Source organism: Cyprinodon tularosa, unplaced genomic scaffold (assembly GCF_016077235.1).
Source record: "Cyprinodon tularosa strain WSP-4 unplaced genomic scaffold, ASM1607723v1 ctg973, whole genome shotgun sequence".
NCBI lineage: Eukaryota > Metazoa > Chordata > Actinopteri > Cyprinodontiformes > Cyprinodontidae > Cyprinodon > Cyprinodon tularosa.
Window position 1 is genome coordinate 249697 of NW_024039755.1, and position 24473 is coordinate 274169.

The following is a 24473-nucleotide window of genomic DNA, read 5'->3' on the forward strand; positions in this document are numbered from 1 at the left end:
TCTGCGATTTAACCGAGCCAGCAGCCAGCACATTACTGTGTCTCTTTAAATCAGGGTAGTGTTAGCCGTAGCAACGTTCAGGCTTCAGTGCTTCAATGTTCTCTCTTTTGCACGATGGCCTCCTCAGCTTCTCTGGCCTCCTTATTATCTAAGCCTGATGAGCACATTCCTCTCTGCTGAAATGATAAATGAAAACAGACTTTTTGGAAACAACACAAGAAGTTTGGTAACTTAAGAGTGTTCACTAGAATTTGAAGAGTCCTGGAAAGGAGACAAACATGAGGCCTGCATATTATCATCCTTAATCAGAGGGAGATATTTGATGTGTGATTCTGTGCCAAGATGTATTTTTAGAGTTGCGTGAGGTTTTCATTCCTATCTCTTTTTGTCATTTATTTTTTATAAGGAACATCTTTAAAAAAAAAACAGCACATTCCCCAGCTTTTTACTGGCACAAATCACATTCAGTTGATGTATTTAATCTTTATAGAGTGTGTGATTTGGATTTGGCTGCTGAAGCTGACCAGTTGTATTTCCTGCAGTGCACATTCACAGAGCACTGCTCTGTCCTCCAACATGTGGTGACCCAGAGACAGCTGCAGGATGAGAGGAAGGAGGAGAAGAGGGGGGGTCAGGAAAGGAAGGAGAGAGGAAGCCAGGGTAGGAGGTTTGAGTAGGGGGGAGGACTCCCTCCTTCCTTTTTATCTCTGAAGGGTTAAAAAAATAACAGAAACGCGCGGGAAACTTGCTTCCTTTCCCCGCCACGAGAAGCCAATATCGTCACATCCTGTTTTTTTTTTTCCCTTTTCCAGACGTATTGCCTACTCTTGTGATATGTTTTCTCACTCAAAGCTCAGACACTGGGAAGGAATTCCTTATTTTTGCTTTGAGATTTTCGTGCTGCTTTTATGAAAAATTGCTTCCTTACTCTGGAAATGTCTACATCTTTATAATTTTAAAGATCTTTAGACACTTACTGTGCTGTTTTGTACCCAGACTCTGACAAAGTGTTTTTCATACAGGCAGTTTTTGGTCAATGTCCACAATTCCCATCTAATTTATTCATCATATGAATTAATATTCCCTTACCCTAAAACAAAAGTGCAATCTCTTCTTCTTGTGAGAATATGAAAATGATGAAAATAAGAGAAATTATTATACATTTGCTTCCATGGATTTGTCACTCCTCTTTTGATGATGCTGTTCTTCGCTCTCTGTGACTCTTATGACTTTAGAGATTCTTCTTCTGTTGCTAAAATTGTCAAACAGACATGTCTTTGTCTCAATCCAGCTTCTGCTCTTTTTCCTTTCGAATACTCTGCTATACATCCCTAGTTTGTGAGTCTTCCACTCTGTTGTGTACAGTATATTGGTCTGTGTCTAATGAACAGGAATGTGCTTAATTAAGTGAACTATGGTGGCAAGGCACAGAAAGGGGCAACACCAGAACAATCTCCTCATTCTGCTGGGTCTCCTCCAGGGGAAATGGGTGACAAATGGGACAGCAGGAGCCTCTGTGAGTCACAGGATGACAAACATCAGCTGACAAAGTAACTCTTACTCCTAATAGTCCATGCACTATTCTCCCATAATAATACTTCTTTAGTTTCCTTTGATTGTTGCCCAGATATAGATCAGCTCCTGTACTACGGTTCTTCAGTGAATCAAACCGAGACAAGCCCACGCTGCTTTATAGCCTCTGACTCATTCCACTTGTGCCCTGTGTGTGGGGAAGTTTTCCTCCATGTTTCCTGCATATGTCTCCCTTTGCTTACAGGTTTGACTAATGGATGAATATGTTTGCTTTCTTGTGGCTCCATCCTTGCCCTGTAAGGCACAGAGTAGCGGTCAGTGGTGGCCATTTCAGGGAGTACTAATGAAGATGTGTCGTAGGGAGGCAAAGATAATCATGGAGAGCTGGGGCTGACAGGTGCCATGGCAACCTTGTAGCACATCCAGGGATAGGGGGTGAGGGGAGGGAGGATTGCTGAGCTTCTGCAGCACTGAGGCTGGAAAGCTGCTGTGTAAAAAAAACAAGCTGAACTGTATGATTTAACTTAAAAATAAACCTGACACCAGAAGGTGTAGACATGAACAACATTTATAGCTGTGCTTTTACAGGTATTTACAAATCTCAGTCCAGAAAGGTGGAATAACTCAGCATTGAGTGCCATGCCTTCTTAATACTGCTCATCCAATTCCTCCCGCTTCTTAGGCTTTTCTTTTATCCCAGCAACATCTGTAGTAGCATGGTGGAGCTCCTTTTGTTATACTCAGTGGCGTCCCTTTGGTTATTTATAGGAACTTGTGCCAAGAGTCTCTACATCCTATAATGATCTCTTTGGAAGAATTGGAAGATAAAGAAGGTTTGGGTCTGGCATAACAACCCAGAGACGGAAAGAGTATTTCACCACCTTGAATATTTTGTGTTCCTAAAATATACTTTGCACAAATGTTTAACCAAGTACTCCTCTGATGTTGGTGAAAACATAGCAGGTTTGGAGCTGTTTTTCCCAAAGAGAGCCATTGGATGAGGTCATGTACGGTTGTAAAATCCTGGAATAAGAGCCTTTATCTCTAAACAGGAACTGTGGAGATGGCTTCTGAATTGGTCTTCTGATTGTTTAATCTCCCAAAATATTCCACAAATGCAATTTCAAGGAAGTACTGCAGCCATTTTATTGATCTCAGTGCTAATCAAAAACCTTTATAGAGAGCAGAAGATTAATTTGCTAAGCAGTAATAGTACCAAAAAGGTTTAATGAGTTTGTGCTAAGAGGAGTGGAAAAAATATCCCCTTAAGATGTGTCCAAACTTGGTGACTAAAGAACCTTTGGCAGCCTTAATTATCTTTTAAAGTAGCTCCACCAAGTTTTTAGGCTTTTCCCTGGAAATAATGTTCTGTATTTTGTCTCTTCAAAGAAAATTTAAATAACATTAGCCTTAGCATTAGCATAGCAGATGACCAAACTATATTTTTTCAGAGGCAAGTTGTTTTAAACTAAATAATTTTATATTATGCACTTTGCATCCTTCTTAAAGGCACAAAACATATGAAATAACTATGAAAAAAAAAATAATTAAAGATTTATATTCTTGCAAATATAACAACAGCTGTCAAATGTTGTTCTAAGTAGGATTAGCTCAAAAGAAAAATCTAACAAAGTTAAACTGCAGTTACTGTAAAAATTTTCAAGAGTTAAAACAAACAACAAAAATGTAAATTTTTTTTTAATGAGTTCTTTTATTTGAAATGTCAGTGTCCAAGAGAAAATAGAACAGAAATATAAATATTAGCATAAAAATAAGAGAATAACACAGGGGTGTGGCGTGGGGCAAAGCGTTTTATAAGAAAGATAATACAGTAGGATAGAGTAGTATTAATTCAGCAGCAGACGGACTTACACATATATAATATTTATAATCATTTGTTCATATGGACAGAAAGAGAATGAGAGGCATTATTTCACAAATGCACAAGAGAAAAATCACTGCAAAATTAACATTAAGAGGTTACAGAAGGATAGAAATATTTCCATTTTTTTTTCTTTTTTGTTTTATTTCTTTACAGGGTGATAAAAGGTAGTAAAGAGAAAAATAAACACAAAAATATGCGCAACACATACCACAAGTTAACTAGTCTACGTGTGTCACTTTGTTTTTACTCATCTAAAGTTATCTTTAAGTCATTTATTTACACTGAAGAGTTAGTTGGCTTCCATGGTGCTCAGTTACTACATTGCAACACAAACTGTTGAAGAACAGGTCAAATTTTTTTGTCTATTGTAAATAGAGTTGTTGTTCTTTTTGTGTTTTTTTTAAGCTGCGGTTTTTCATTTTTCTTGAAAAACAAAAATGCAAACACATTCCAGTAGTAAGCCATGCCTTGTCAAGAGGGAACCGTTGGACGTGATCCCTTCTGTTCAAAAACTTGGCTCATACCATCAACCGGACTCGTGTTTATTTACAGTGGGGGAGGAGCCTCACAGAATGTCGAGGAGGGGGGGTTAGTGCTGACAGGTGAGATGTGGAGAAGATCATGCTTGCAATTAATTTCAAACATGGAGAAGATGTGCCAAAGGTCTTCTCCTCACCCACTGCTTTGACTGTGCTTGGGTCTGTTGACCTCTATCTGGGTCAACGCTTTGGAGGGAGTTAAAAAGGGTGGGCAGGGCAGCATTGGTTCTTCTTTACATTCAGTGGGTAGAGCCAAAGATTGTATCCTCACCCACTCGGTAGTCACCTTAATCGTTCTAGCTCTCACTAATCCCCTTCTGCCCCCCTCTTACCCAGCCTGTGAGTGGCCCTCTTTTTCATGCAGTATTAACTGGACAAACAGATGGACGGCAAAGTAAAGACTTCATATCTTAAACAAACCCATTTATGCAATTTAATCAACATCTCCCAAAGAAAAACGATAAAGAAAACACATCAATAAATTTCTTCAGCACCTCAAGAAAGTGAAGGGAAAACTCCATCAAGGCCCTAGAGGCTTACAAAGTGTCTAGAAACTCCTAAGCACTTAAGTTTACCACATCTACACTTTTCCCTAAAGATTGAAGTGATTAAAACCCCAACACTATCTCTTTCTCAGCAAACAACCAGTGCATTTCTTTTAGTTTGGCTCAAATTGGGGGTGAGGAAAGACACTAACCGGATGTGAGGGGGACAGCAGGATATCTCTGTACCCATCCTGCAGTGTGATACAGGAAGCCACAATGACCTCAGAGTACAGTCCTCTGTTAGGTCCTCTCCTTAACTGTGGGTGCATGCTCAGGTCATACAAAATATCAGAAGGTTAAATTCTTATCTTTTTTTTTTTTCCTTAAAACTATGATTACAAAAGTTATTCTTATTTTTTGTCAAGTAATCACTACATGTGCATTACAATGACCTGCGATTGAAAGGAGGAACAAAAAGGATTCCGAATGTCTTCCATTTTGCTTTTGCAATGCATAGTTTGCATTAATGAGCATGCAGAAGAGTCTGTAATACCAGCCTTATGCTTTGCGGCTGACCCTACACAGGATTATAATGAATGGCAACAAGCGAACTCTACAATAGACGACTTTCCACTTTCTGGAAAGTTCACAATAAATCCAACATGAAAGACATTAACTTTTCATCTCTGAATACATCGCTGTGTGTAGCCTTGTCACTCCAGCAAGGTTCTTACACTGAATCTCTTTGTCCATTAAATTTTTTTTCATTTAAAGAAAATAAGAAGGGGAAAGATAACAGCAACCCCCCATACCCAACCAAAAAATATCTACCCACAAAGATTACATGAACAATACTAGACCTTTAGGCAAAACAAGGGTTAGTAACACTAAAACCTCCAGCATATTTGGATTCTCAGAGGAAAACCTTTTAAGAACCACCAGCTGCATCCATGTGACAGCAGATATGTAATGGTGGGGTATGGGGGGGTGGATTTCTCATCACTTCATCATGCCTCAACTTCCTCTCCACCTATGTCTACTTCTTCTCCTTCTTGGTGGACTTCTTCTTGGAGGCCGGGGTCTGGGCAGCCTTTGGAGGCTCGGCCTGTGCCGAGGCCTGAGGCGGAGGCAGAGCCTGCTGTGTGGCCTGCTGGGCCGTGGCCTGCTGCTGCTGGGGATTGGAGGTGAGGGTGGCCGTGCTGCCGGGGATGTAGACGTTCTGGCGGTAGTCGGGCACGTGCTGCAGGGTGAACTGGGGGCTGTAGCGGGTGCTCAAGCCCATGGTGCCGGGCCCGAGGGTGGCCGTCGCTTCGCTGACTTCTGGGGAGAACAGAGACAAGAGTTTGGGGAATGATGGGGGGGCAGAGAGAGAGGAGGAGGAGGTGGAGGAAGAGAAAGGTGGCACGTGTTAAAAGTGCTGGAAACTTTTACGGTGAGAGTGTTAAAACAGAAGCTGTGAGCTGAAAACATGCCAGAACAGAATAGTACTAACCAATCAAAATAAAACTGCAATGAGCAGAAGGTTAAAAGCTGAACAGAGTGGAAGAAAGGGTGCAGCAAAAGCAGAAGTGTGACTATTTGCATTAATAGTGCCGTTCTGGGCATGCTCTGTGTCTTTAACTGCGTGACGTAGCTGCTATGCTCATAATTCTCCCAGAGCCCCTGCATTGCAGAGCTAGAAAAGTGAGTGCTCCCTCCCCCACCCTGAAGCTACTCTTACACTATATAAACACTTCTATGCAGAAATAAAAACATTTTTTTTGAAACAATATTTTCAAAAAAGAAAAAAATGAATCTGAAAATAAAATAAGTTCTAGTTGATGCACAGAAAAAGGAGGTTAAACAAAGAGGCAATGACCTTCAGTGATTATCACAATTGCTATCTACTCTTTTCTCCCTGATCAATGTAACTGTTCCTTCTGTCCAACATACTGACATTTATCTCATCAGACTTTTCTTCCTCAGCTTCGCTTTTTCCTTCGAGTGGAGTTGTGTAAAAGACCGGAGTCCAAGGAAGGAAATATGATTTGTTAAAATAACACTGGAAACAATGACTTTGGTCTGTCTGCTAATGAGATTTACTGACCAAGCCTCTCCATCTTTGCTGATTGGTTTTCTTAGTTCTGGTAGTATAATTCATGTTTTCCATGATATATCAAACGCTGTCCTCCTTGATGATGACTCACTATGTGCCTCCTGTTCAGCCCATTTCTGCCCAGTAGAAACAAGAGCAGGAATGGTGACTGTTCATATGTGTCACTGTACCTCTGCTTATGATAAAACACCTCGTGATGTGGTGTGTACAGTAGAAACACTTCTAGGTTTTGTTTTAATTCAACACATTAACTACACTAGAGAAAAAAAAAAACTACAGGTAGCCATGACCGCCCCCTGACTTTGGCTACTTATTAGCTCATGACCTCAACATGGAAACATCAATGTGGCTTTATCAGTAAATAGATCTGGCTGGATGCTGTCCGAACAAACAGGAAGCCACACATACAGGCACTTCCCACGCATCCATGTGCACATAAAGATGGGAAAAAATAAGTCTGTAAAGGAAGGAATAGAAAGGAGACAGACTATGATGAGGTATCAGACTCACCGTTAGCTGCTGCCATAAGTGCCTGAAGCTGCTCAGCTTCGGTGGGGGGCTGCGGCCAGGGGCCAGTTCCCATGGCTACCTCAGGTCCTCCAGTTGCCCTGTTGATAAATAAAACAAAGCAAAAACAGAGAACAACTGAGTAAGAACTGTGTAAGCCTCTGCAATTTTTGTCTTCAGCTTAATGACTTTACAGTTGGTGCTTTATGACGTAAAAGCAAAGCAGCTGATGGTGACCTTGGCAAGAATAACAAGAAGGACGTATATTTTACAGAACAGGGCGAGTCTAAAACATTTGGTGAGGCATGAACAAATGCATACGCACACAGCAGCCAGCAGCGTGTTGGCGCATTCAGAGTACAAGACTCGCCGGCAAGCTGGTGAGCATTTAGCCCTCTAGTAAATCTGGCTAAATTTTTAATGATTTCTTCTTTAATAAAGGAAATAGCAGTCTGCATGGTGACACACATGGCGCCCAGTGTGCGCTGAACATTTCCATCTGGGCAAACCTCATCTTCAAAGCGGGTTTATTTTCAGTGTAGAATTTGCATGTGGGGCGAACAAAGGAGAAAGCAGACACTAACCAACCTACTCTCTATGAATGCAGAACACCAACAGGAGCTCACTAACAACTAGTCACATTATTGCAATCCTTTGCAGACACACAGTATACATTTTTTATGCAGATTAGAAAGACATCTGTATAAAATGTGTACGATGAAGAGAAACTAACCCCTGTTTTAGAAATGCTTCCCAAATAACCAAATATAGAGAGCTAGAGGACTTCTTCTTTTAGTAACACATTACAAAATAACAATCAATTTATCTAGAAAACTGGTTGTTTGACTGACGAAAGGGATTATAATAAAAAAGGAAAGCAGAAATGCATACACATCACAGAAAAAAAGGTTTAGGCACCTGAGATATCCATATTGATTTCAAGAAGCTACGTGCAGCAGGTCTGTGAGTCTGATCTGACAGCTTGAGGTATACAGCTCAGAATAAAAAGATTGATGCAGGTCATTTACCCTCTAGGCCATCTCATAATGCTATTTCAAATCAAACCAAACCAAATTTGTAAAGTATGTTTTTCACAAAACTATGTTTACGGATTCAAAAGTGAAAGTGGGAAAGGACCTAGGAGTAAAATAAAGATATGAAATGGTGCTACAAATTGACTACAGGCAAACTGAGCCCAAGATAAATTGAATGATGGCCTGGACCACAGACTAGCCTGAATTTTGAGTCAGTTTGTGCTTAAATGAGAGATTGTGAAATGTTATGAGAGATCAACTGTAGAGACCAGAGATGAGGAGGCTTTTGCAACCTCAGATAAAAAAAAAACACAAATATTTTAAACAATAATTATAATATACCTTTAGTCAAACTTTGTGAAATTGTACAGAAAGATACTAAGAATTGCATTCCTCATTCCTAATGAAGTCCTTTAATAATCTTAAGTGCCTCAAACCTTGGATAGATAAACATAAGGAATGTTAACAGGAAGGTATTTGTTTTCTTCAAACTGTCTAAAATACCCTTCTATCCTGAAACAACTCGGCCTGCTTTAGAGTTTTCAAAGAAAGTAAAGGACACAAAGAGACAAATACAAAAAGGAATCATAACACAGAAACTAGAGCCTTGTTGGAGCACAGGGAGCCAGTTTGTACGGCCAAAAAAAAAAAAAAAAAACTGAAGTGGTTCTCAGTTTGATGCCGGACACAGACAGAGGGGGAGAAGCATCTAGGTCCTGTGCCAGGCAGCCAATTAGAAACAGACAGAGTGAAAACACAGTTAAGGCTGCCATTTTGTGCCTCCTCACACAATTTGAGATAAAAAGGAAGGATTGGCTTATGCCTCATTAACATCTTGTTAAACTTATCACATCCTGTGGTTTGTTGAGCATTTCCTGTGGTCAAGATTATCACTTCCTGACCATAGAACAGTGCTTAGAATGTCAGGCTGGGCTGCTGCTTTTCCCTCTGTTAAATTAGATCACTCCTCTGTTCAGCTTCTGTTATTTTTCCATTTTTCCATTACCTAGAACACAGTTCATTCTGTTTCCTGTTATCACCTAATGAACATGCTGACATTGACAACATTTGAGGTTCTAGCATTTTGAGTGTAGCTGCTTGGTGCAGGCTTTTGTTTATATTAAGAAATGACCTCTCCAATCTTATTTATCAAACATCCATTTGTATTATCCTTTGCTTCATTATAAATCTCATGGAAAAGCTGCATGTGGCGGTGTTGAGCTACAACCATCACAGACACACATATAAGGCAGCAAAGAAGGAGAGGAAAAAAGGAGCTTTAAGACTTTAACAACTAAGTTTATAGCACATATACAAGGCACGTCAAACCTACAAAAACACTGCACAGAAATATGTCACAGTCCTTGTTCTACGCCACAGCAGGCATTGTGGCCTATTTGCACATCGACCAACATCAAACCCCATCAAACTTTCAGGGAGGCTATAAAAAGCTAAAGGTTAGGTACAACTACACACAGCACAGCACTCAACTGCAGTGCACTACCTAAAAATTTTCAGCCACTCTCTGCCCTTAGCAGAGGATCCAATTTTTTTTTTCATAGGTGGATTTGGGTAAAACTGAACCCTGATCAGCTGCCAAGGACAGAAAGCAACTGTACAGAGCCTAGGTCTAAGCTTGTACCTTGTCCCATTCTTCGGCGTCCATCGTATGTGTGTACCGTATGGCATGTGGGGACTAAAAACACAACAAGTTATACACCCTGAAAGAACCATTTTGTATTTATCTGAAAGCTTGAAAAGGACATTTATGAAGTATTCTACTCTAGATCTTACTAAACAGGAGAGTGTGTTATTTGCCCTTCAAATTCCTTTCAGTTTTCTTCAATTTTGGTGATGAATATACACTGTGCATCTATAATCTAATGCTGCTCTAACTATCTAGCTTTTTGTCTCAGCTGTTTTTTTTCAGGTATTGATCTCAACTTAATAATATGATGTGATATCAACTCTGGGAATACAGCTTTAGCCAACAACATGGAAAAGGAGCAACAAAAATGCTTTTAAACTGCACATCTGAAACCATAAAAAAAAAGAAAAAAACTGATCTGATCCTATTTAACAGGGAGGCCATAAAAAGCCACGTTTGACTGTTGCGTCAGATGGAAATGAGGATAGAGGAAAATGGATAAACACAATATCCCCCCAGCTCTGGTCAGCGTCGCTCATCAGAAGCACTGAGTGATGGTGCACAGGCTCGAGGAGAGCAGGGAGGAGAAAGAAAGCAGGGGAGGGGGAGGGGAAGCTGTGGCAGCCATTTTATAAAGAAGCCTGAAAACAGGCACAGATTCTCATTCAGGAGTCTATGAACATCCAGTAGAATCTTTAAGGGGAATTTGACCAATATCAATGCAGATCCAAGTCAGAATAGGATGTCCACATCTCTCTGACTAAAATCAGTTCCTTTTCAAGCAGCTCTCTTCATCCTTTCTCATTCTCTTTTCTTTGTGGAGAGCAACGACACTGAGGTTTATATCGATCAATAGTTAAGCTGTCTGTGCATGTGTGACTTGGTTAACTCACCCGCTTGGTCCAGGTCTCTGTCCTTGTGTGAAGCGCCAGTCATTGTTGGGTGGCTTTTGCTGCAGAGAGAAAAGAATTTGCAGCATGAAATGGATGTTTAACTGCAGCAACAGCAAGATGTTTCAAAGGTTTATGTGTGTGCTTTGTGACTGAGATATCTGCATGTAATAGAACATGTGTGTTTGTTAGAGTGGTTTTCTTTTTTGTCATTAAGAAAACATGAACCTCAAAATATAGCTACAGATGGCCACAAATGTGTTGATGTTCAGGCATCCATGCTGTTCTGAAAGCTGTGGGGCATACAGTACTGCACAGGAGCGCATATCTACTCAGTGGTGCATGGTTTATAAATTCTATGAATAAACAGCCGGTTGCAGGAAGAGACACAGGTGATCTGTGGAGCAAGGAAAGAGCCGTACATTTGAAAATAGTATCAATGCAGCTAGAAGATAAAAATTAATTCAGATTTAGGAAGGCTAGTCTCTTCTTGAGAAAATAATTTCTTATTTATAGAAAGCTAGCAGAAGAACCCATTGAACACTAAGTTTGTGTTCTGAAATCAAACAGCCCATGTTTATAGCTAAGCTTGGATAAAAGCATCTCTCCAGCTACTCTTTTAAATGTCTTCATGCCCACAGCAGTCCTGTCCATCTTTACACATGTCACCATGTCTTCTCCATTTCTTCCACACACTCTTTCTCAGCTTTTATCTAGTTGTGCACTGATGCAGTGAATAAAAAACCCTGGCTTGGTTCCAGTATCTGCTGCCTAATCGACACAAGAGCTCCAGGGAGAGAGAGGCAAGCAGCCTAACATGCTGCATTATTAAAAGACCTGTCCCACCCGAGGGAATGATGCAAAGATACAAGAGAACAGGGGAGGAAAAAAAACAAACAAACATAATCATGCAAAAAAAGGTTCCTGCACTAAAGGACAAAAATAAAACTTTTGATTATCATTACCAGGGGCTCCAGAAAAGAAACATATGTAATATGTAAAATAATTGAAGAGAAACAAAAAAGACAAAAACACTTTTTGTTGTGTAGTGAGTGGTGGAATCAGTGGAGTCATTAAATTTAAAAATGTCCCTAAAATGCATGTAGTATGATGTGATAAAGCTCATGCTTGCAGCTTACTTGTGAAATTCTCTGTGATTGAGAACAAAGAGCCTAGGTTTCTAAAATAGGCAATAATGTAGCACGTCCACCAATTGTAGATAAATTATTAATGTTACAGCTCAGACAATCCATAAGTGAAGTGTAATCCCTATCCTCATTCAGAGAAGGACTTGGTCCAGATTTAAAATCTAAAAATAAACTCAGTAGATGTGTAAATATGTGTGGGTGTTTCGAGTCTGTCTGAGTTGTAGCGAAAGTAAAAGTTGAACACAGATCAGCAGGACAGCAAGAACACTCATTAAGGCAAATGTTTGTCACTTCATGACAATCACACTGCAAATGTTTAATCTGCCATGATGTGCTTTACTCCGTCGCAAATGTATTCTTTCGAGGCTTTATGCTTTCTGTTTGCTTTCTCCAGACAGGTGTGCAAAACTCAAAATGTTGCACTTCCATTTGGCACATTAATATTCTTATTAAGCATGTTTTTACTGAACTAAACACTTTTTAATAAGTCTCACAATTTCCTATTGGGCTGTAGCACAATATTCAAGGCTTTGAAGTATTATCTGTGAAACTGACTCATATCTGGTTCTTCTTGTGTCTAAGAGTAAAACACATAACGTGTCCGTCCTTGAAAGTTAGACAAATAAGACAAAAACCTTAAGAATAAAGCAATACTAAAGGACTTAAACCCAAATTCTAATGCAACACACCATCAAACTAATCTTAAAACTATCAGTCTTTTTGTACATCTTTAAATACAGTCAAAGAGCTCTAAAGTTGTAGCTTAATTACATCTGACCAAGTTACAGCATAAAGCCACTTCAGCACTACCAGAGCTGGATTAGCGGTAGGTCTAAATGAAATACACAAAGATGTGACACACTTGGATGCACTCCAGTGAATGTGTGAGTGTAAACCTTGCACAATAATCGTATTTATCAGCTATCGTCTCTAGGTAGTTACTCAAAGGTAGTTTCTAAGTGAGCCAGCATAAAAAAAGACAAATCTCTTTCTTTCTGCATATAACAAAAGAAACATATGCAGATATAACAAATTTCTAGATTGGAAGAGTATGTGTTGGTGCAAGCATACAATTAAACTTTCACTAATATGTTTGTATGTTAAAAAAAAAGTGTATTAACTATTGTGGTATTTTCAATCAAATGCACAAACCCTAAAGCTGTACTATCAATAACACAGCAAGTAGACTGTCAGGATGTAGGAGAGGAAAATGTTCAAAAAGAACTATAAACTCAGCTATGCTCAAAATTAATAAAACTCTCATTTAGATTCTAAGTAAGATGGGTAAATTAAACAAAAGGAAGTCAAATGATGCTCCTCCATGTAAACCAAGCATACATAATTATTTAGAACACCTTGAAGAAACTCAATATTCAAACAATATGAAAGTTTTTTTTTTTTTCAAAACAGCACACTGTGGTTGAATAGAAGACAAAAAGAGGAGCAGTGGGAAGTCACTACGGCCCCTATGGTCCTACTAAAATTACACATGACTGCAGGGCTCCTTGTGCTTGAAGCTTTGTACACATAATCTCACGCACAGATGCACATAAACACCCCTAGTGAGGGCGGCTGCTCTAAAGCCATTAAGGACTGCGCCTTCTGTCACTGTGTCACACGTGCGTAAAGTCGTTCTTCCATTCTAGTTATCTGTCCCTCAATCTCTGTTCCACACGTGTCACTAGAGCAGGGAGACAGATGGTATCCTACTGACCTCTGGAACAACACAACTCCAGTTAGACTTTATAAACTGATATAAAATGGTTGAATACTTTATGAACGCAGAAAAATGATGATAAAAAATTTATCAAAAAGCCTCTAGGTACACTAAAAACTGCACAGGACCAAATGAGCAAGATCCACTTCGCACGTGTTGCTGTTTAATGGATGCAGGGGCTCAGGGGACAACAGGAAGTCAGGGTCAGGCTGATGACCCCACAAATTCCTGTTTTTCAGCTACTGCTTTATTTTTTGGCTCTTTAATTCCACCTCTCTTGCCATTTTCCTCTTCCTCACTCCCGCCATCCCTCTTTCTGTCATCCTGTTCCTCTCTGTCTGCACTCCACAAAGCCAACTCTTCAGGACCTATTTCAGCTGGATTTCTCCTCCCCATCTGTTAGGAAAACTATTATTTTCCCTTTTTCTTTTCTATTTTGAACTAGCTTCAATAACAGTACCTTCATTTTTAAAGAAATGTTTTGTCCCTTTTCTTCTATAAAAAGGCCCTTTCTGCTATTCAAGTACCATCAACCCACTAACAGTCTAAAGTCTTTAGTTAGGTAAAATAAAATACTTTTCTGTTAACCAACTCACCAAGTATATGAGAAGTATATGAGGTTAACATTTAAAGTAGAGATCCACTGATCCACATTCATTTCTGATCCAATTCTGATAACTTGGACAATATCCTGAAATGTTTCTAATACCAGAGCTTTGTTTGCTATAATGTTATCACTCCTCTCTGTAAGCATGTATGATATGAATGACTGTACATGTGAATCCTAAAAATCAACTTGAGATCAGTAACTGGACAAATTTGATCCTGAAAACAACTATGCAACTGTAAAGGTTCAAATTGACTGTATTCATTAAATCCGACATATACCCTTAAAGGGGAAAACCTGTTCCACAGAGTTTTGACCTTACTTCCGTTTATCAAAGAAATTGACTCAATACCACTGCACCCATAAATCAGACCCATTTTCATGGATACCCAATCTAGAATCCTTTTTTCAGTATCGCGACCAATACCGGTATTAATACTGGATCGTCGCATCTTTAATTTAAAGCCTTCTCACAAAATGAAGGAAACGATATTCAATCTACACAACTAACTCAAATAAATTCCAACTGAGATATATTATCCTCTTACATTCACAGTTCAAAAATAATAAATGATAATAACAAATGAATAAGATATTTCCCCCACAGAAGAGGGCGTTGATGGTTGAGGTTAAAGCAGATTTTTGAAGACATCTAACATTGAATAAATTAGAATAAAAGACAAAAAATGATCCTAGCTGTGGAGGACTTCTTTTCCAACTCTAAGCCCTCACCTCAATGGCTGAGTTCATTAGGTTCTTCCGACTGAGTGTCATGTTGAGCGTGTTGTTATGACTCAGCATGGGTGTCTTCATAAATACAAAGTCACTTCGGCTAGATATGGTGGAGTAGCAGGGCCGATAGGTGCGTGTGTGAGGATCCTGGGGGCCTCCCACCACCTCCATGTATCGTATGGGCCCATCACTGTTGAGCTGCAGGTGTAGGTCTTTACTGGGCCTCTGATGGTAGCGGCTGGACCTGCGGCCATAGCAGCAGCATTCAGAGTCTCCCAGCCCTGGACCACGGTGCCTAAGGCAGCGCACCATGAGAACCAGAAAAGTGATGAAAGCCACACCTGACACACATGCGAGAGAGATGATGAGATATAAAGTGATGTTAGACATCCCAGTGTGGTGGTAGAAGTGGTTGTGTCGGGGGTGTGAAGGGACATCGACAGCTTTGGCCTTCTCATCCACGGTTACGGTGATGTTCACAGAAGTAGATTTTGGTGGATCCCCATTATCCTGGATGATGACTGTTATGTCATAAGTAGAACCCTCATCTTCTTCGGCCCACTTGCGGGCCGTTCGGAGCTCTCCAGTGTGGACCCCAATACGGAACATGCCAGCATTTGGTCCTGGTGCAATAGAGTAAAACAACCATGCATTGTGCCCACTGTCTGCATCCACTGCAACCAGTTTATTTATGACATGGCCTGTGCTAACAGATGGGGGCACACTGAGCTGGAGTCTTTTGTCCTTAGGGTAGGAGGGATGAACAATCATTGGTGCATTGTCATTCACATCTACAACAAACACATGTACAGTGACATTTGTTGCCCGTTGGGGCTCCCCTGCATCCCGGGCCTGCACCTGAATGCGGAAAGCATTAACCTTCTCATGGTCCAGGGAGCGCATGCTGTAGATGTGGCCAGTCTCTGGGTTGATGTACACATAAGATGAGATGGGAGAGTCCTGGATCATACTAGGAAGGATGGAATAGGAGATATGAGCATTCTCACCCAGGTCAGCATCGGTGGCAGAAACAACAGCTATAGGAGAACTTGGGAGGTTGTTTTCAGGGATGTCCACAGAGTATGAAGGCTGGGAGAAGGAGGGGGCATTGTCGTTTACATCCAGGAGCGTTACTACAAAGGTTTGTTGGGATGTGAGGGGTGGGGAGCCAGCGTCAGTTGCCTTAATAACCACTGTGTACTCTGGGACAGTCTCCCTGTCAAGGCTGCCAGCAGTTATCAGACTATAATGACCATCAAAGGCTGAATTAAGTTTAAAAGGCAGACCTGCTGGAATGGTTAATGTAACCTTCCCATTATCTCCAGAATCCAGGTCTCGAGCTGTTATGAGAGCAATCATTTTTTCTTTAGGTGAATCTTCACTGATGGAGCTGGTTGCAGACATCAGTGTCACCTGCGGGGCATTGTCATTCACATCAATGATGTCCACTATGAGGTTACAGGAGCCCTCCATGGCAGGGTCTCCCCCATCTCTGGCCTGCACTGTAATGTGATAAGATGTGGCCTTCTCATAGTCCACATCCCCCTTCACACTGATCTCCCCGCTTTTGGAGTCTATGCTGAAGAGCTGGAGAACACGCTCTGGTGTGTATTTACTAAACAGGAATGATATTTCACCATTACTGCCAGAATCAACGTCAGTTGCGTTTAATTTTGTAACTAAAGTGCCCTGTGCGACATTTTCCAACAACGTCACCTTTGTCACTGGCTCACTAAAGACTGGCGCATTGTCATTTACATCCAGAATTTTAATGAGCAGAAGTGTTGAGCCAGATTTCTGCGGCTGACCCCCATCCACAGCAGTGAGTAACAGGCGAAAAGAGGCCTGTGTCTCTCTGTCCAGAGCTTTATTCACGACCAGTTCTGGAAACTTGCTGCCATCACTCTTAGTCTCCACATTCAGTGTAAAGAAGTCATTTGCAGCCAAACGGTAAGATCGTAAGGAGTTAGTATCCACGTCTGGATCGTGCGCACTCTCCAAACGGAACCGTGTGCCCTGCGCCGCCGCCTCTGACACCTCCAGAGAAATATTGCTGGTTGAAAACTGCGGCGCGTTATCGTTCACATCCCGGATTTCCACAACAACTCGGTGAATATCCAGTGGATGCTCCAGGATAATTTGGATTTTTTGTGAGCAAGATGAACTCAGTTCACACAGTTGCTCTCTGTCAATTCTTTGTTTAATAATTAATTCACCAGTTGCTTGTTTCACTTCAAAATACTCCACCGGTGACTCAGAGACCACCCGTAGCCTCCTATTGACGATATCCTGAACATTAAGGCTCAGATCATTCGCTATGTTTCCAACCACAGACCCCGGATCTTGTTCCTCCAAAACAGAATATCTGAGCTCAGCGGAGGCAGAGTAGATACAGGCCAGATAGAGGTAAATCCTCCACAGCGTCCCTCCTCCGGAGCGCTTCCTCTGCCTGGAGTCCATTGTGCTGCGCTCCGAGGATCGAGAAAGTTTCCAACTTCGCTCACCGTCACGTATCCATAGTAGTATTGTTCAGACGAGTCTACACGGCTCGATGTAAACATTTCCACTCTAAAAGCAAAGCGATTGGAAGTTCTGATGTAGACATGGCGATCGAGGTTAAAGAAAAAAACACGGGGAAAAAAAATCAAAGTTGTTCCAGGCTCCACTAAAACTCTTTGCTCTGACTCCTCTGTCTCACTCTCTCCATGGGCGGGGAGAGACCACAGAGGGCTGCCCTTTCATTGGAGGACAAAGCTGGAGCAATGCTGTCACCCTTCCCACACCCACACTAAACTTTGAGGACTTCTCTTTCAGAGACGAGTATGAACCTACCAAAGCAGTATGAAGTTTAAGGAAGTTTGAGAAAGAAGTTGGACAGAATTTTTTCCCCCAAAGACATGTAAAGTAAAGCTTTACACAGCAGTGGGTATTAATTGAAACATGAGACCTCTTGTTCGTCTGTGATTTGCCTCCGCACCCTGAAACCAGCAGCTTGTTAAAGAAATGCCCCAGAAAAATGTTTTCTGCTACCGCATGGCGGCGTGCTTTGAAAACTAATAGTTATAACTAGTAATCCTAAATGCAGTTGCCTGATACAGCTTTCACGAATTTTAACACCGTTAATCACTTATAGTTACCAGATGAGAAACTAAATAATAAATGCTAAATAATCAACTTTTTGGAAGAATACCTTAATATACAGTTAAAGGTTAAACTACAGCAAATATTATAGAAACATGTGAGTAGAAATACTCTGAACGACTTTATTGGCATTTTCTCAGTTTTAATATGATTTAATAACTCGAATTAATCTAAGGCACATTATTTTTTCCACTGAAACACATTTTCAAAATGACCAAGAAGGGCTTTAAATTGCTACATGTGAGATGCAAAATATGTTATCTTAGCCTAGAAGAGAGCTCAAGAGAAATAAATAAATATGCAGCCAAAAAAGAGCTAGAAAAAAGTTTCCAATCAGTCTGAAAAGACTGATATTTTCAGCTCACCTGCTGGCTCTCAAAGGTCCAGGTGCTGTCAGGTAAAGACGCATCCAGAACACTGAGGGTTTCTTTAAAGTCTGTGGTGCTGCTGGGTTTGATCAGAGTAAAATCACTGTACTCTGACATTGGAGACATGCAGGACCTGAAGGACTGACTCTGAGACATCATGTCTCCTCCCAGGACTTCCACGTATTTAATGGGTCCATCAGTATTGAGCTGAATCTGCAGGTTTCTGTTGGGGTTCTTGTAATCATCGCAGTCGCTTCTTCTCATGCAGCAGCTCCCGCTGCTACTGCTGCTCCTGATGCATTTCACCGCTAAGATGAGAAACGTCACCAGAGACAGCACGGACACTGAGGCCAGAGAAAGAATCAAATAAAGGGTAATTCTGCCAGTTTTTTTGCTGGGCTCAGATATTTTATGTCTGAGGTCTAAGATGGGCTCATGGAGACCGTCCTCCAGCAGGATGGACACCGTAGCGGTGGCGGACTGAACCGGTTCCCCATCATCCTTGATTTCTATCAGCAGCCTCTGAGAGGAGTCATCCTGCTCGGTTACAGCGCGTTTAGTCCTCACCTCCCCTGTGTACTGATTGACGGTGAACAGAGAGGCGTCTGTGGCCTCCGCCAGTCTGTAGGAGATCCAGGCATTATGGCCGGAGTCAGCGTCCACGGCCGTCACCTTAGTAACCAGGTGACCAGCTTTAGCAGAGCGGTGCATCCTTTGATGAGAGAGAGAACCCAGGGCAGCAGAGGAGGGGTAAATAACAGCGGGGGCATTATCGTTCTGGTCCAGGATAAAAACATGGACAGTGGTGTTGCTGCTCAGAGGAGGGGAACCATGGTCCTTTGCCTGAACCTGAATCTGAAACACCTTCAGCTTCTCATAGTCAAATGATTGCATGCTGTAGATGCTGCCGTTTTCTGAATTAATGTAAACATAAGATGAAACAGAAACGTCTTGTACCTTAGAATCTAGGATGGAGTAAGATATCTTTGCGTTTTCACCCGAATCCAGGTCAGAGGCTGATACAGAGAATAGTATAGATCCTGGAACTTTATTTTCTTTTAAATATACATTATAGGAGGGCTGATTAAAAACAGGAGGGTTGTCATTGACATCAGTTATGATAACAGGGATAGCGGTCCTACTAGTGAGCTTAGGTGAGCCTGAATCGGTCGCGGTTATCTCAATATTATACTCTGACGCACGTTCTCTGTCCAAAGTACCAAGAGTAACCAGTGCATAATTATTAGAAAATGATGGTTTCAGATTAAACGGGGGGCCTTTGGTGAGATTCAGGATTACTTTACCGTTATCCCCAGAGTCAAGATCTTTTGCGCTGATCAGAGCAACAACAGTTCCGCTTGGTGCATCTTCGCGCACAGGTTTAGGCTGAGAGGTAAAAACGATTTCAGGGGCATTATCATTAAAATCAGTAATATCTACCTGGACACGACAGTGGCCTTCCATTTGAGGGCTGCCTTTATCTTTTGCAATGACATCAATGTCATATGACTTAACGGATTCATAGTCTAACTCTCCTTTCAGAGTGATTTCACCTGTTAATGAGTGGATTTGAAAAGCTGTTAACACAGAAGGCAGAGTACGTGCGCCAAAGGAAAATTCTATTTCACCATTTGAGCCTTCGTCTGCGTCCGTTGCTTTGGGTTTGATAATAGTTGTTCCTTTCAAACTATTTTCACTCAGTGATATTTTGTACAGGTTTTTCTCAAAAATTGGGAAATTATCATTATTATCAAGAACTGTTATTGTTATTTGTGTTGTTCCAGATCTCACAGGGTTTCCTCCATCTAAAGCTGTTAGCAATATTTTGTGAACAGAGGTTTTTTCTCGATCAAGATTTTTTTCTAAAACAAGCTCTGGAACAGCTTTACCTCCCTCAATTTCTTTTATCTTCAGTGAGAAGCAGTCGTTTTTACTTAGTGCGTAAGACTTAAGTGAATTGCTCCCTACATCAGGATCCCCTGCTGCCTCTAAAGGGAAACGCGTACCAACAGCCGCTGATTCAGCTATATTTAAAGATAATTCATTTGAAAGGAAATTTGGAGAATTGTCATTAATATCTTTAATTTCTACTTCAATTCGATGTAACTGTAACGGGTCCTCTATTACAACCTGCAGAGGTAATATACAGCTTGTGCTTTGTCCACATAAAGCCTCTCTGTCAATTCTGTCATTCACTACCAACTCGCCCTTCCCCGCATCCACGCTGAAATACTCCCCACCTGCCTCAGAGGGGACACGTAGTTTACGGTGAAAAATGTCAGAGAGTCCCAGACTTAAGTCTTTGGCGAGATTTCCAACCACAGATCCCCTTTTCAGCTCCTCCTGTATGCTGTAACGAGTCTGTCCGTTTATTGTATTCCACAAGAGAAAGAATTGATGCCACCAAAGCGCCTGCCATCTCCAGTCTCGGTATCCTTTCTTCTTTGTCATCCTTATTCTACCAATAATACCGTTTCCATTCCAAGAGAGTGAAGGACCAAAAGGAAATGATAATAATCCGTGAACGCAACATGCCCGGCTGGAATAGAATCTATTTATGGACGAGATTTAAACTGAGACATTATCTTAAGCTTCAAATATAAGACATTTTTGCCGACTGTTCTCCCACTCAGAGCATTGTGGTTGCTGAAGCTGCAGAGGGGGAGGGATTAGATCTCTTTGTACAGTTCTGAATTCTATTGGTTCACAGCTTCCACCTCTGGTATCCAATCAGAACAAGGCCTTGAAATACACACATAACTCCCTTTTGATTCACGATGGGAGACTGTAAATTAATATTATTCAATATTCCGCAGACACAAACAATCCTATACAAATATAATTAAAAATCGCCAAGCCTTATAAATATCTTACATGATTATTGGAATATAGTGTATTTTCATTAATGAAAACAGAAAACCTCATTCAGTCATTCTATTGTGATTTAAAGACGGTCAGTGCATCCTCTTTGCGTCACAAAATTTCGGTCGCTGTCCGAGTCTATGGTGCTGAAATCTGTACTCTAAAGCAGTTTAGAAACTCGGCACTCAGGACCCACTGTCCTATAAGTGTTTTCCTACCTTCCCACACATGATTTAAACAACTACATGAATAGAATGGGTCCTACAGCCCCTGAGGGCTGCTAAGGAGGGAATGCAATCATTTAATGGGCATGTACTGGAGAAGAGACTAAAAACGCGCAGGACTGAGTTTAAAAAACACAGATTTATAGTGTACCTGATATTTCACAGTCAGTTTGCAATTAAGAAATAAGAAAGCACAGCACATACTAGGTCAATCATTAAAAAAAGAAACAAACAACACAATACACATTATCTAGAAAATGTATAAAAAGAAACCAAAAATATCCAGAAATTAAGTTGATTGTACAGTTATAATTTATTACCACGGTTACCCGTTCTGGTTTCACAATGGCGTGCTAATGTAAATCTAAATTATTTTGAATGTGACTCTGCTCACCTGCTGGCTCTCAAAGGTCCAGGTGCTGTCAGGTAAAGACGCATCCAGAACACTGAGGGTTTCTTTAAAGTCTGTGGTGCTGCTGGGTTTGATCAAAGTAAAATCACTGTACTCTGACATTGGAGACATGCACGACCTGAAGGACTGACTCTGAGACATCATGTCTCCTCCCAGGACCTCCACGTACTTTATGGGTCCATCAGTATTGAGCTGAATCTGCAGGTTTCTGTTGGGGTTTTTGTAATCATCACAGTCGCTTCTTCTCATGCAGCAGCTCCCGCTGCTACTGCTGCTCCTGATGCATTTCACCGCTAAGATGAGAAACGTCACCAGAGACAGCACGGACACTGAGGCCAGAGAAAGAATCAAATAAAGGGTAATTCTGCCAGTTTTTTTGCTGGGCTCAGAAACTTTGTGTCTGAGGTCTAAGATGGGCTCATGGAGACCGTCCTCCAGCAGGATGGACACCGTAGCGGTGGCGGACTGAACCGGTTCCCCATCATCCTTGATCTCTATCAGCAGCCTCTGAGAGGAGTCATCCTGCTCGGTTACAGCGCGTTTAGTCCTCACCTCCCCTGTGTACTGATTGACGGTGAACAGAGAGGCGTCTGTGGCCTCCGCCAGTCTGTAGGAGATCCACGCATTATGGCCGGAGTCAGCGTCCACGGCCGTCACCTTAGTAACCAGGTGACCAGCTTTAGCAGAGCGGGGCATCCTTTGATGAGAGAGAGAACCCAGGGCAGCAGAGGAGGGGTAAATAACAGCAGGAGCATTATCGTTCTGGTCCAGGATAAAAACATGGACAGTGGTGTTGCTGCTCAGAGGAGGGGAACCATGGTCCTTTGCCTGAACCTGAATCTGAAACACCTTCAGCTTCTCATAGTCAAATGATTGCATGCTGTAGATGCTCCCGTTTTCTGAATTAATGTAAACATAAGATGAGACAGAAGCGTCTTGTACTTTAGAATCCAGTATGGAATATGTGATTTTTGCGTTTTCTCCAGAATCTAGATCAGACGCTGATACTGAATAGAGAATAGATCCTGCAACCCCATTCTCTTTTAAATATACGTTATAGGAGGGCTGATTAAAAAACGGAGGGTTGTCGTTCACATCAATTATGCTGATACTAATAGTTTTCTTGCTTGATAGAGATGGGGAGCCCGAATCAGTTGCTGTTATCTCGACATTATATTCTGAATTTGTTTCTCGGTCTAAAGCGCCATTAGTAATCAATGCATAATTGTTTGAAAAGGAAGGTTTTAAAGTGAAGGGAGACTCATTGGTTAATTGTAACATGACCTTGCCATTATTACCTGAATCGAGATCACGCGCGCTTATCAAAGCAACCACAGCACCTTTAGGTGCGTCTTCGCGTACTGGACTGGGTTTTGAAGTAAGGATTATTTCCGGTACGTTGTCATTGACGTCTATTACAATAATTTGTACACGACAATGACCCTCCATTTCAGGAAATCCTCTGTCCTTCGCAGTGACACTTATTTCAATTTTGCTACTGCTCTCATAATCTAACGGGTTTAGTAAGATAATTTCGCCTGTATCCGAGTTCATCCTAAGAATGGATAGCAGGGATTGAGGCGTGCTATCGGCAAATCTGTATTCGAGCTCCGCATTAACACCCTCGTCTGCATCTGTGGCTTCAACTCGTACAAGCACAGAACCAGAGGCACTGTTTTCAGGCACGGAAATATTATACAACGTCCTTTTAAACACTGGGACATTGTCGTTATTGTCCAATACAGTCACAATAATACTCGAGGTTCCAGTTTTCACCGGGCTGCCTCCATCTAAGGCTGTTAATAATAACTGATGTACGCTCTGTTTTTCTCTGTCTAGTGGTTTCTCCAGCACAAGCTCGGGAACATATCGGTCACCAGACAGCTCCTTCATTTTTAATGTAAAACATTCGCTTTTACTTAGTGTATATGACTTCACTGAATTACTACCAACGTCCAGATCCTGCGCGGTGTCCAAAGGAAAGCGAATCCCCACAGCGGTAGATTCAGCTATCTTTAAATGCCGTTCTTCATTAAAAAAAAGCGGAGCATTGTCATTTATATCCTTTACTTCCACTTCTATTCGGTGTAACTGCAGGGATTCTCTGTCACAATTTGCAGTGATAAAATGCAACTGGCGCTTTGTCCGCATAAAGTCTCCCTGTCTATTCTGTCATTTACCACCAGATCACCTTTCCCCACATCCACGCTGAAGAACTGCTTACCAGCCTCAGAGGCGACGCGCATTTTACGGTTAAAAATGTCGGATATTCCCAAAGAAAGATCCTTTGCAAGATTTCCAACCACAGAACCCCGTTTTAGTTCTTCTAGTATGCTGTAACGAGTCTGTCCGTTTACTGTAATCAGCAAAAGAAAGAAATGATACCACCAAAGCCATTTCCAGTCACGGTATCTCATTCTCTTTGTCATCCCCGGTTTCTTCCCGGTCCTTTATAAAGTTATATTTCCCATAGATGTATCCATCCACGCTATCCAGACTCAGTAGTGACCACGGTAACGTATAATAATAAAAAATATAGTCTAATACTGACTTATAAAATACATGATTAAAACGTCATCTAACAGACAAGCGCATCTCCTCTTCGGCTCTGAGCATAGGGAGAGCCACTGTGACTAGAGCGAGTGG

General features: G+C 41.3%; 1 protein-coding gene across 43 annotated transcripts in view; it reads right to left on the reverse strand.

Moving 5' to 3' along the window:
* Positions 1 to 3224: 3224 nt before the first annotated feature.
* The window catches only part of LOC119776976 (protocadherin gamma-C5-like), a 124893-nt gene continuing 103644 nt past the window's right edge, over positions 3225 to 24473 (reverse strand). For 20 of the 43 annotated variants that reach the window (XM_038275661.1, XM_038275670.1, XM_038275681.1 and 17 more), the window contains 4 exons: positions 10620 to 10678; positions 9721 to 9774; positions 7048 to 7145; positions 3225 to 5762 (listed from right to left, as the gene is read on the reverse strand). In XM_038275661.1, coding sequence (XP_038131589.1) covers positions 5479 to 5762; positions 7048 to 7145; positions 9721 to 9774; positions 10620 to 10678 — 495 coding nt within the window. In that variant the 3' untranslated portion in view covers positions 3225 to 5478. Of the gene's footprint in view, positions 5763 to 7047; positions 7146 to 9720; positions 9775 to 10619; positions 10679 to 14820; positions 17554 to 18326; positions 20983 to 24473 lie in introns of those variants that run through there. The other 23 variants (XM_038275685.1, XM_038275690.1, XM_038275698.1 and 20 more) reach the window with 8 other exon arrangements.